The sequence below is a fragment of the Arvicanthis niloticus genome, chromosome 28 (assembly GCF_011762505.2).
Source record: "Arvicanthis niloticus isolate mArvNil1 chromosome 28, mArvNil1.pat.X, whole genome shotgun sequence".
Lineage (NCBI taxonomy): Eukaryota > Metazoa > Chordata > Mammalia > Rodentia > Muridae > Arvicanthis > Arvicanthis niloticus.
The window spans coordinates 6,474,087-6,486,631 of NC_133436.1; the positions used below are offsets into that span (position 1 = coordinate 6,474,087).

The window sequence follows — 12,545 nt, forward strand, 5'->3', positions numbered from 1 at the left end:
CCCTGACTCCAGCTTCTCCCCAGACTTTCATCTGCAGCTAGTTTTGAACGGCAAAAGCCCTGAAGCCCGGATCACTAGTTGGTCAGAAACGTTAATTATGGTTATCACTTAGCTTATAATGGGCTGCAAAGTTTGTCTGCTGTAACTGGGGTATACACTCAACAGTTGTAGTGAATGCCAGAGTGCAGTGTTTCACACAGTTGCTGGAGTGATGCTTCTCTTTCATGACAGACACCTACTAAGCTCTCAGCACAGACTCTTCCTTACAGCTCATGACATGGCTGTAAGGGGCAGGCAGACATAGCATGGCAAAGGGCGAATTGCATATGAGAATTATGATTTTATTGTCTATAAAACTGAAGGTTTAACTCAGACTCCTGCCTCCATCTGAGCTGGATAAAGAAGCAATTCTCCTCGTGTTAAAAAAAAAAAAAAAGCACAGTACACTATTGTAATCTAAGAAACAGGCACTATTTATGTATCGGAAAGCCTTGCTCTCAATAGGGCTAACAGTCTTTTGGCCCAGAAGCTACTATGTTTGCAGCTGTAGAAAGAGAGCTGTAGGAGTCGCAAGTAATGAGACGCTAGGGCATTGGGGACAGATGGCTGTGATACCAAGGGAGGCTCCCTCCTGCAGATGCCTGGTCAGTTCAGCAAGCACGACTCGTAGGTGGGCACCATGTATTTGATGTTGATGAAGGCGTCCTCCCCTCCGTAGCGTTCGAAGGCTTCCAGGGTCTCCTGGATCAGGTCGCCAATGTTCTCCCTCTTCTGCTGGCTGTAGTCGATGCCATCCCCGGAGTTCACTGAATCAGGCAAATAAACAAAGAGGCAGTTATTTCTGTGCAGTGTCCCCAGAGTTCCAACCCGCAGGCCAGGTATTTCTCGAGCGCCTGTTAGGAGACACTGACCGGTTTACCATTCTCACATTATCTTGCTGACATTTGAGGCTGGTGGCAACTCCGCAAAAATACCAAATTGCATATGATAGTGATGCCATGCCTGAGATTCTAGCATCACCAAGCCGAGGCAGGAGGATCACGATGAATTTGAGGCTAGCCTGGGCTACATAATAAGACCTCCCTCTTCTTAAAAAAGCCAACCAACCAACAAACCAGCCCATTAGACAAGTGACGAGAGTAACAAAGCTCGAATCCAGGGCAGAGCTGGTGAAAATTAATCTAAAATAGACAAGTATGAAAGAATCATGAGACAAGCTCCTTTTTCAGGCAGGAGATCTTGTCCACATCACAGCCCAGTGCACAGCAGAGGGACCCATGTAGCTCACAGTAGGCAGGCTGGAGAAGGACGGGCTCAGATTAGAGCAGTGGTCCATGTCTTTGCAGCTTTGTGTACATGGTGAGTCTTTCTCTTGAGGGTTGGGGACTACAGAGGCCTGGAAACTTTTCTGTGGCTGCTGTTTGTTGAGTGACATAGGACATTTGATAGTCCATCTAAGGGCTGAAGCAGGCCAGAGAGCTATTGTTGCCAGTTCTGGAGCTTGCAGGTCCAGAGAGGCCCCACGGCAGCCCATCCTCCTGCAGCCTGCATTTGGCCACTGTGCCTGCCTTGCCGGTACCATGAAGGATTTGATTCCTAGGATGCCTTGGCAGGCCTTACAAACCTTCAGGTCTCTCACTCTGAAAACTCAGGCTGTAGCTACTCAGATAAAAGGTCCCTGACAGCACCTAGACTGTGAGATATCTGGAGGAACCCCAGTTCTGACAGAGGTGCACCCCCTGTGCATCTCCAAACTCCAACATTATCATGGTTTCCGTCTACAGAGTCATTAACACGCTTTTGCTGCATCCACAGATTTCCAAGGGCTTTAGTGTCCCTGTCCCCAGAAGGGAGATATTATTGCATTTAGAGAAGTTGCTCACATTGCCTGGTGACACAGGAGGGGGTGACAAGTTGGGCTTCTAGGAGACAGAGGGATGAAGACGTGAGTGAGGGCCAGAGGGTACAGTGGACCAGCACATTCTGAAGCGTCCATCTCGTAGAGGAATGGTTCACTTCGCTCATACCTCAGGTACAGCCTTCAAATGTTTACCCCACTTGATGTAAAAACCATGGAAGTTAAATTGGTGCTCCAGACTCCCTAGCCTGTTATTTGGGGACATTTCAAAAGGATCAGGTAATGGATCAGACCAGAGCAAAGATAACAATTAGGATCCCACACAGCACAGACAGGCACTACTTTCATCTGATGTTTCCCCAGAAACTTCTTAGAGAAATAGGACTGTCTGAGATAATACAGAAAAAACAGACTGTCATCCTGACCAATTTGTTTGGTAAGAGTGAAGGCAGGTAGAAAATACAGAAAAGTTGCAAAAGTAGAGTCTTACAACTGTGGCACGTATTAATTTATTCTATAAGGTGAACTTACAAAGGTTTACAAGACTGTAATTAGGAGACTTTTCTCTGCATGGTGGACACCTTGTGTAATGGATTTCAGTCCATTTCAAGTTTGACTCACCAAGTGGCTGGTTATTCAAAATGTCAAACCCATGGAGCATGTCCACGAACATTGCTCAAAACCGTATTTATCTTGTAGAGAGAATATTTATCACCAAGAGAGAAGCATAGTAAAGATTCTTGTCATATTTCTGAAGAAAGCATAAATATCAATAAGAAAATAAGCCACAGGCAAATACATGTTTAAGCAAACAGACTACCATCATCTTCATCATCAAAGACTGGCATGGTGCATCCTAAGAAGAGGGTACTCTTAGGAATGGCCACACCGGGGAGAACATGAGGAGTCTGCCAATAGGAGAGGGTCCTGGAGTTGAAACTGCGAGATGCTCGGGTTTGGCAGGATGGAGGTGTGAGGGAAAAAATGGTCAGAAACAAAGAAGGGGACCAGGAAGTCAGCTACCAATAGAGTCAGGCCAAGCAACAGGAGAGCAGGCACTGTGAGGTAAGGTTGTTGGTTCAGTGCCATCCTTAGGAATGAGGCCAATATCCCAGGACTCCACCTGGAGTGGAAAGTGTCCCAGGAGGTTTGGGCTAATCTCTGTGTCCTTCTTCTCCCAAATGACATTCCTTGTAAGTACTGGCCTGTGATTTTTCCGATAGTTAGTGATCTTTCACACAGTTAGGGAGACATACGCAGGCTCTGTTTGAACCTGCAACACTCCCTGCCCCACAGGCACCTGGGAAATCAAATTGGTGATGCTGGGCCGTGACAGCTTCGATACAGCTCCTTTTAGACAAAGATCCATGTATTAATCACTGGTAAATAGTGCCTTTTGTTGTGCCCAAAAGGTCAAAGACTGAATGGGTCACAGGACAGGCACATTTTTCCAATGTAGCTGAGGGGGTTTGGGAAGTCTGTGCACAATGGGGACTTAACACACCCTAGGCTCCACTCCCTGTCAGAGCACAGCAGCGACAAGCATCACTTTATTCCATGTTCTTACTTTTTAAAAAATATTTAGCTGTGGGAGTCGGCTCTGTGGCTTTGTTTGTCTCGAACTGTACCAACCCCAACGATAAAAGAATGGGGCAGAATAGAAGTCGCTTGTCTGGAAGGCAGTTGGAGTCGCACTGTTCTGTGGTGGCTGAGTGTGCATCATGGGGGCAGACAGAGACAGAAAAGCTAAACAAAAATCAAGAGCCCGCGCCTTGTTTTGCATGCTGTAATGACGACGGGCCAGGCTAATGTCAAGCTATGCTGACAGGCAGGTTGGGGGGGGGGTGTGATCTCCATTTTGAAACTTGTGCTGTTCTCTCTGTGTCTTGAGAAGCAGGAGTAGAGGTGACTCGTTTGAGCTCCCTGCTTTAAATGCAGACAACGCCACTGGGATAAGTGTTTGTGAGAATAGGACCCTTAAAATAACAACAGCAGCATCAACCAGGTGGTTATTTACAATTGTCAGCTCTGATTAGGAGCCGATATTACTATTTAGGAAATGGGGCGCCTACTTTACGTTCAGATGGTTAGGAAGGGATGTTGATGATGGAAAAGATATGTTTTATTTATAACCAAATGAGTGGGGCTTACGTGGAGGGTGCAAGGCAGATTTGTGCCCCATAGAAGGACATTCAAACAGCTGAATGGGGGAGAGGGGCTGTTCTTAGAGTTGCTGGCACGCAGGAGGCAGGCAATGGCCTCCCAGAGACAGTTCCCAGTTCCGAGTTATTTAAACTCCATTTATCACTTTAGATGTTGGATCTTCTCTGATTATCTGAGAAATCTGCTTCAGCATTAAACATTCAAGCGTCTTTCCTGTCTAATCCCTTTGAAACAGCTCCAACCTGTGTGCTACTTCTTGGCTTTTTTCAGGTCACAGCAAGACGTGCATACTTCCCATCTGCTCACTGATGGCATCTTCCCGGTGCAGAGGCTCAGCTCATGCCTGTCACTAGGGCCCATGGCAAAGGGCACTTACATAAGACACATTTACGTTTCACACAGTTATCTGCTACTCGGTGAACGCTGGCCAACAGCAGACAGAGATCATGTAGAATTTTGATAAAACAACTCCACTGGGGTTTCAATTTCTAGACTGTGGAAGCCCACTGTTCTCCTTTATTTAGTTACTACTGTTACGAAAAGGAAGGAGCCCAGTCAGAGGTGAGAGACTCAAAGCGGATAGGCAGGCCAGTTTAGCTGGAGCAGGCACGCACGCTTTTCTTAAGCCAGCTTTGGGATTGCCTTTGAAGCCTTGCTCCTTGGCCTTGGCAGGACCTGCAGCTAATGTTACAGGGTTCTTTGTGCACAGGGGAAGCTCTGTTGGGCCCTGGAGGATGAAGGGACCAGTGAATACATCAGGCCCTTGCCTCTCAGGGAGCTGACCAGCTAGGGAAGGAACTCTCATAGGCTACCTTTCACACAGAGCAAATGATCACCAGCACCCATGGGAACACACATGGCTCCTGGAATCAGGCCTCGCAGTCTCTCTTTTGCTGCCCACTGGGCATGGGCCCTGAGAGAACTCTGGCCCAGTTCTTTTAGCTAGGTGCCCAAGGGACTCTTGGGTGAGAGACAGGAAAAGCAAATCAAGAATAGGTGGTTGGTCACCTGGCTCAGAGAACATTGCATTCAGATTTGGGTTTTTCTGTTTTGAATGCTGTTTTGGGGAATACTCTTAATGGTAAATGGAAAGATGGTGTCGGGAACAGTCACGGCCACTGTTACTTGGAAATAAAAAGGCTTACTTAAATCACGAGAGATATACAGAAAAACAAATGCATGCTGGCTTCAGGTCCTTCCCCGACATGACCAAGGATGAACTCTTGTTGGTATTTCTGACATTGACTAATAAAAAGGCCCATTTTAAGAAAGGAGCATCTTTGTTAATTCTGACACATCATGGCCCCAGGCTGCAGTGTCCTGGCCCTCAGGACTCACCAGGACAGGATCATACAGCTGGCTGTAATGTCATAGGTGAGGATGACAAATAGGTGCCTGCCCACCTCCACCCCCTGGGCCTGCAGTGGCCGAATGGTTTTGGCAACGCCTCAAATGTTTGTAAGGGCCAGAAGAGATGAGGGCTGAGGGACAGTAAGAAGATTCACTTGACAACACGAGCTCTGCAGAACTGAAAGCGAGAACTCATTTCCACAGTCTGTCCTCTGACCTCCACATGTCCCCTGGCGTACCCTTACCTCTACACATCCAAAACCTAAAAGTTAAAAAATAAGTGTAATTAAAACGCAAACAAAACAAAACAAAACAAACAAACAAACAAACCAGGAACAGAACTCTGGATGAGGGGGACTCTGATGATGCCTAGACTTTTGTTCCCAGTCTCTCCTTGCCCAATTTGCTAACTCTGGCTTTCTGTAACTCATGGAGCTTAGTAAGAAGAGACTGGTGTTGCCTCCTGAGTACCCGATAGGCCTTGAAATAACTGAAGCAATCAGAAAGTACGCCAGGGAGACAGAGAGTAGTGAGCAGGCAGAGTTGGCCTTCTCCCTGAGCAGCACCAGTTGTGGAGGGAAACTGGCTCTCTCACACCAGCGGCTGAGTGACATACAGGGGCACTGCTGAGCAGCGTGGGCTGGTGACACCCTCTAGTCCCTCTGTCTTGCTGGCGTGTGGAAAACATGCTGTCACAATTAGCTGTTTTGCACACAGAGTACTTGAATGTGACCCGAGGCTAAATCCAGATCGAAGCTTTCCCCGGAGAGGGAGTGTTCAATATGAAACAAAGTGACACAGTGCCTTAGGACACCAAGGCCGTGGGTGCTGGTCGCAGAGGGCAGCCAGGACTCTTGTCTGTTGCGGCGGGGTGAGCTTGCTCAAGTAACAGGTAGAGGCAGCAGGATACTGAGTTCAAGGCCAGGCTAGGTATAGTGAAATCCAATAAAATAAAAGGAAAAAAGAAGACTTGTAATTTCACTATCTATCTATCTATCTATCTATCTATCTATCTATCTATCATTTATATTTTTATTTCTTATGGCACCAGTTACAGCTAAAGCTGTCCTCCTCCTTAAGAGGCTGTGGTGATATCACCAGGAGATGAAGTGAGCCCAGCGCTCAGGTGCTGGTCTTAGCAGGTAAGCTGGGATGACGCTATTGCAAATGTCACTATTGGATACATTTGTTTGGTACACGGAACAACAGTAGATTTTCTGTTCCAAGGTTCTGAGTGATACTTTGCTCCAGGCTTGCTGGATTTAGCAGTCAGAATGGCAATTTCCTGTTTGTGATAACTGCTGCTTAAGCAGGTATCCGGTTTAGTGAAATAAAACCCACATTTAATTTAAATGATAACTCCCAATATTAAAAAAAAAATGCCAGTAAGATAATGTAACATTTATGTGTTTAGGAAATGTAGATTTTGAGTCATTTTTTCTTTCTTTTGAGATAAAAATCTCATTTTGCCTAAGCTATTATTTTTAAAAAAAATATTTTATTAATTTTTGAAAAATTTGCACAATGAATTTTGATCGTATCCAATCCTCCTCCAGTTCTTCCCAGGTTCTGCTTCCTCACTTACCTTCCCTACTTTGTATCCTCTTAAAAATTTTGATATATATTATCTATATTATATATGAAATAGATTTATATATATATTATATACAAATATATATTATATTTATATACTATATACAAAAATATATAAAGAACATATATAATTTCATATAGATAACATATAAAGAATATATATACATTATATGTGCATTATATATATATTTTTTCTTGTATGTGGGGCTCTCTACCAGGGACTACACCTTAAATACTTAAAGAAAACTGATTTTCTCTCTCTCTCTCTCTCTCTCTCTCTCTCTCTCTCTCTCTCACACACACACACACACACACACACACACACACACACACACACACACACACACAGGGCTCCATGTCTACCTCCTAGCCTAGCTCCTCATGGGAGGCCTTTCCCATCAGTTAGCTAGGCTGTCTGGTAGGGGAAGTCCCACTCCATCATCTGGCAACTCCATTGGAACTCTTGCCTATTTACATGCGTATGTATTTTATGGAACATTCACACTGGTCTATCTTTTTTTTTAAAGGTCTTTGGTGTTATTTGTTGCTCCTGTTTTCCCTCCACTACTCTCCTCGTTCCCATCTCACTAAACCCTCCCTGTCTCACTATTCCTTCCTCCCCTCCATACTAGTACAATCTTTCGCCTCTCCCTTGAAGACTCTCTCCACAATGTCCCCTTACTACTCTCCTAACCTTGTGGATCCATATGGAGCAGGATTACGTATTAGTATGAAACACACATATCTAAAGATTCAAGCTAACACCCACTGGTAGGAGAAAACATGACTTTGTCTTTCTGAGTCTGGGTTACCTCACTCAGAATAGCTATTTCCAGCACCATTCATTGACCTGATAACTTCTTAATTTCATTTTTTCTTAATATCTGAATAATATTCTGTTGTGTTATATACTATATTTTCATTTTCTGTTCAACAGATGACAGATATCTACGTTGTTTTCATTTCCTCATGGACATGCATAAGCAAATGTCGCTCCAATAGAATTTAGAGAAGTTTTGGAATGCACTGGGTTCAGCTGGATCATGTGAAAGATCTACTTCTGGCTTTTTGAAGGAACTTCCACTCTGATATACAGTTTGTATTCCTACCAGAAGGGACTGTGTTTACCCTTTCCCCATATCCTTGCCAGCATTTGTAATTGGGGAAATAATGACATTCTTAATAGTAAAAACATAACAATAAAAAGCAAGCAAGCAAACACCAATGAAACAAACAAACATCAACAAGGAAGCACAATGAAAACTTTAAGACTCTGAAAAAAGATGTTGCAACGTTACCAGACGATGTAATAATCTCCTATGCTTGTGCATTGGTAGGATTTCTATAGTGAACATAATTATTCTACCAAAAGCAATCCACAGATTCAACTCAAACCCCATCAAAATGCAACACTTTTTTTTTTTTTCACAGAAATTGAAGAAATAATCTTAGATTTCACGTGGAAACACATAAGACCTAGGGTAGCCTAAATAATCCTGAACAATACAAGCAGTGCTAGAGCTATCACAGACCAGATTTCAAATTATACTGCAGAGCTGTCTATAGTGACAATAGAGGATGGTACTGGCATAAAAACGGAGACAGTGACCAATGGAATAGAACTGAAGAACCGAGTGTAAGTGTACACCTTCCATCCACCTGACCTGTGATGAGGGAGCCATCCATACACTAGAGTAAAGAGAGCATCTTTCAACAAGTGGTGCTGGTCAAACTGGACGGCTTGTGTAGAGGAACGGAACTAGATTCTTATCTCTCACCCTGCACAAAAGTCAACTCCAAATGGATGAGGAATCCCAGAGTAAGACCCGATACCGGAATCTAACAGAGGAGAACATAGGGAATGTGCTGCAACTTACAGGCACAGGAAAGGACTTTCCGAACACAACTTAAACTTTGGCATTAAGAGCAACAACTGATAAGTGGGATCTCATGAAAGTAGAAATCTTCGGTAGGGTAAAGGACAAAGAGGCAGCCTGCAGAGTGGGGAAAAAAGTCTTTCTCGGCTATACATCTGTACGTGAACAATGTCTAGAGTATTAAAAGAACTGAGAAAAGTAAACCTCAAGAAAACAAACAACACAATTAAAAAATAGGACATGAAACCAAACAGAGTTCTAAAAGGATGAAATACAAATGGCTGAGAGGTATTTGTAAAATTGTTCAATATCTTTGTTATCGGGGAATGCCAATAAAAGCTAGTTTGAGATTTCATCTTATTCCAGTCAGAATGGCTAGGACACACACACACACACACACACACACACACACACACACACAAATCCAAGGCTTTCTTTGTTTGTTTTGTTTTTCGAGATAGGGTTTCTCTGTGTAGCCCTGGCTGTCCTGGAACTCACTCTGTAGACCAGGCTAGCCTCAAACTCAGAAATCCGCCTGCCTCTGCCTCCCAAGTGCTGGGATTAAAGGCGTGCGCCACCACTGCCTGGCTCCAAGGTTGGTTTTGGACTCAAGCCTTAGGGATCTTTTTCACCAGCCTCCTGAGTGCTGGGACCACAGTGGGCACAGACTGCCATGCTTGGCTTCGTTAGTGTGGATCTCTTTATATGAATAGCTTCATCTGTTCTAGGATGAGGAGATTCCATTCTTTGGAGGTTGGATAATGAAGGGAAGATGACTATGAGACTTGAAGGTCTGGGGTGGAAAGACGGGGAAGTGCCCAGGGAACTGGGACAAAACTTCCTTTCCCACAGTGAATAAGAGGAGTTGGCTTTGGGGCAATGGTTGAGGTTAACTGCTTTCAGAAACTCCCAGAAATGTTGCTGTTCATTTTTTGTTTAAGTTATTATTATCACTGTTATTATTATTATTATTATTATTATTATTACTGAAAGAACTGGTCTTTACCCCCTGAATCATGGTTATGTGTCACCCTATTGGGAATTCTTGGTGTTTCTGTGCCAGACCCCACACTCAGGCACTGTCTCTTCCATAGATCTCTGCCCTGAAGGATGACTCTTCAGTGAATATTTCCAAAGTCTTGGTTTGTGGGTGTATTAATTAAAGCTGCAACAGTATTGCAACCACAAACTTTTAATAACCATAGCAGCTGGCATGCAGGAGATGCCCAAGGGCTTACATTCTTCAGGCTGCTCAGATCTTGTTGACATTAATGAAATTCACAAGGTCTCTTTCCTCTGAAGAGGAAAGCTTTGAAGCAAACCCTGGGTGCCCAGCTGGGTGTCCTACTCTTTATGTCTCCCTTGACACTGAAGCTGGATGGCCCACTCTCTGCTTCTCCCTGACTTGGGAGCTGGGGACAAAAGCAGGAGGCTGCTGAGCCATTGCCCCCGGGGGCTCCAGGAGGGCCCTTGTGAATGTCACTCATGGAACTGACATGTTATGGGTGTTGGCCAACAGCCAGTTTAATACCCAGATCTCCATTCCCTGGACAAGGGATGCTTCTAAAACAGCTGTCATTTTTCAACAGCAACATAGGTTTACTTCTCTAAGTTCTACTGTGGGGAAGAAGGCACTGGGCCCACGGGACATAATCTGTGGTAAAATTCCTCAGTAACTGGGGATCTAGGGAGAATCTGGGAGGAGTAGGCGAAGGGGAAGCATGACCAACATATATTGTATGAAAGTTTTTTTCATTTAAAAATAAAATAAAGCTGGGTGGTGGTGGTGGCGCATGCCTTTAATCCCAGCACTTGGGAGGCAGAGGCAGGCGGATTTCTGAGTTCGAGGCCAGCCTGGTCTACAGAGTGAGTTCCAGGACAGCCAGGGCTACACAGAGAAACCCTGTCTCGGAAAAAAAAAAAAGCAAAAATAAAATAAATTCTTCACAATTTAGCAGCTGTTTATCTTGAACTTAGTCGTGGCCTCTGTGTAAGAAAGGGACTTAGCCTTCACCTTCTCACCCTGTTCCACCTCTTTAAACTACTTCAGCATAGCTGTGGACAGGTGCTTCGTAAGGATGGTCCTCCAGCAGACAGCCCCTGCCGTCACAGCCGCAGACATTTCCTCAAAGCAGTTCACAAATCCCAGCAACACCAAGTTCAGTGTTTAAGTCAAGTTCTAAGGAAACTTGAAGAGAACAAATGTTGACCAAATTAACTCCAGTCAGACAAGAGAACTCTGTCAAAATCCAAATTATTTGTTGACACAACACCGAATGTTATCCGGGTCCATGTCAATGCCCGTAGGGCTTATTAGTCCTTACTATAGTATAACTTTTTTACCTGTCTAGTTGAAAATGATTTGGTCCAGACAGCAGTAACAAAAAAGGCAAATTAGAGTCTTCATTGGTTAATGACTGCTTCGATTTGGATGCCATACTGAGAAAAAAAATAGGTGAATTTACTAGTTTATCCCTGTCTGGAATAAACATACCAATAGAGTCTGTAGCCAGTGAAAGGGGCAGAGTGTAGGCTTTTGAGGTGAGAACGGGTCTCTTTTCATATTTGAACAGCAGGATGCAGTGAGTAGATGCATCAAGAAAGATTCAGATCAGCAGGCATTCTCTCCATCTGCTGCCCACTTGCTGTCTCAGGGTGGAGTCACAACAACAAGAACACAGTGTCTCATAGACAGGGTAGGTTTTTTTGGGACCAATAGGTACGTGAGCTAGATATTACTATCACTTTCCTCCAAGGAAAAGAAAAACACTGTCTGGGCAGGTTAGACAATTCAGTGAAGTGATGTAAGCCGCAGGTGACAGTGTGGTACTGAAAGGGAGGGACAGGGAGGCACCCTGTTACATGTGAGAAAGAAGACAGGAGGTTTCGCAAGAGGGTCTGGGTGTCACTTGTCACCACAGGAGGGCTGTAAGGGTGCAGAACACTGCCTCCCCAGTACAGCAGGGTGTCCTCATCATAGAGTAGGCTCTTGACCCCAGGGAGGTCCCAGATGAAGCCATGCCAGCAGGTACTGGACTCGATGCAGCTGGATTGTTCACAGTGTCTCCTGTGGTGGGCACCGGCACATTGCTTGTGAGAGGGGTGGTCTTGCTCGCTTTTCTCATCCTGAGCAGGATGACAAGTCAGGAGTTTCAAGGACACTTATTTCAGCGCTGTGGCTCCATGGTAAACACGTGGGGAATTGTAGCGTTAGTTTCACATTTAAACTTCTCATCCTTACCAGCACTTATTAGGGCTCGTCTTAATTATGGCCTACAGATGAGGGACATCTGGGGCTCTTGGTGTAAATGGGAGAGATCACGGCTGCTCAGCAAAGGCTTCCCTAGAGAATCAGGTGGGAAGCTGAGGAGGAGAAACCTTCTGAGGAGCGGACTGACCTTTCAATAGCTTTCGAAACAAATATAGAAGGCCAAAGGAAAGCCGCAGGTGATGGGGAACTTTCTAAATCAACGTTCTGGGTTCCAGTCTTCATGAAGATGGTGAGGTTATGGTCTTCTTGTGAGACGCTCAGTGGGATCCCTGTGCTATGTGTAACCCTCAGCTGGAAGAAGCATGCTGACCAACCTCAGAACAATCTTTCCTTTCCAAAGGGAAAGATTCTATTATCCCAGTGACTTTGTTAGCAGTCTTTGCTCCAGAAAGCAGAAAACATTTGATCTGTATGGACCTTGTAATTACTATTT

At 44.7% G+C, this 12,545-nt stretch overlaps 1 protein-coding gene across 1 annotated transcript in view; it reads right to left on the reverse strand.

Annotated features, from left to right (window-relative positions):
• Nucleotides 1-320: 320 nt before the first annotated feature.
• Nucleotides 321-12,545, reverse strand: part of Pacrg (parkin coregulated) — a 420,696-nt gene continuing 408,471 nt past the window's right edge. Inside the window, exon 5 of the mRNA XM_076926641.1 lies at nucleotides 321-806. Coding sequence (XP_076782756.1) covers nucleotides 646-806 — 161 coding nt within the window. The 3' untranslated portion in view covers nucleotides 321-645. The remainder of the gene's footprint in view (nucleotides 807-12,545) is intronic.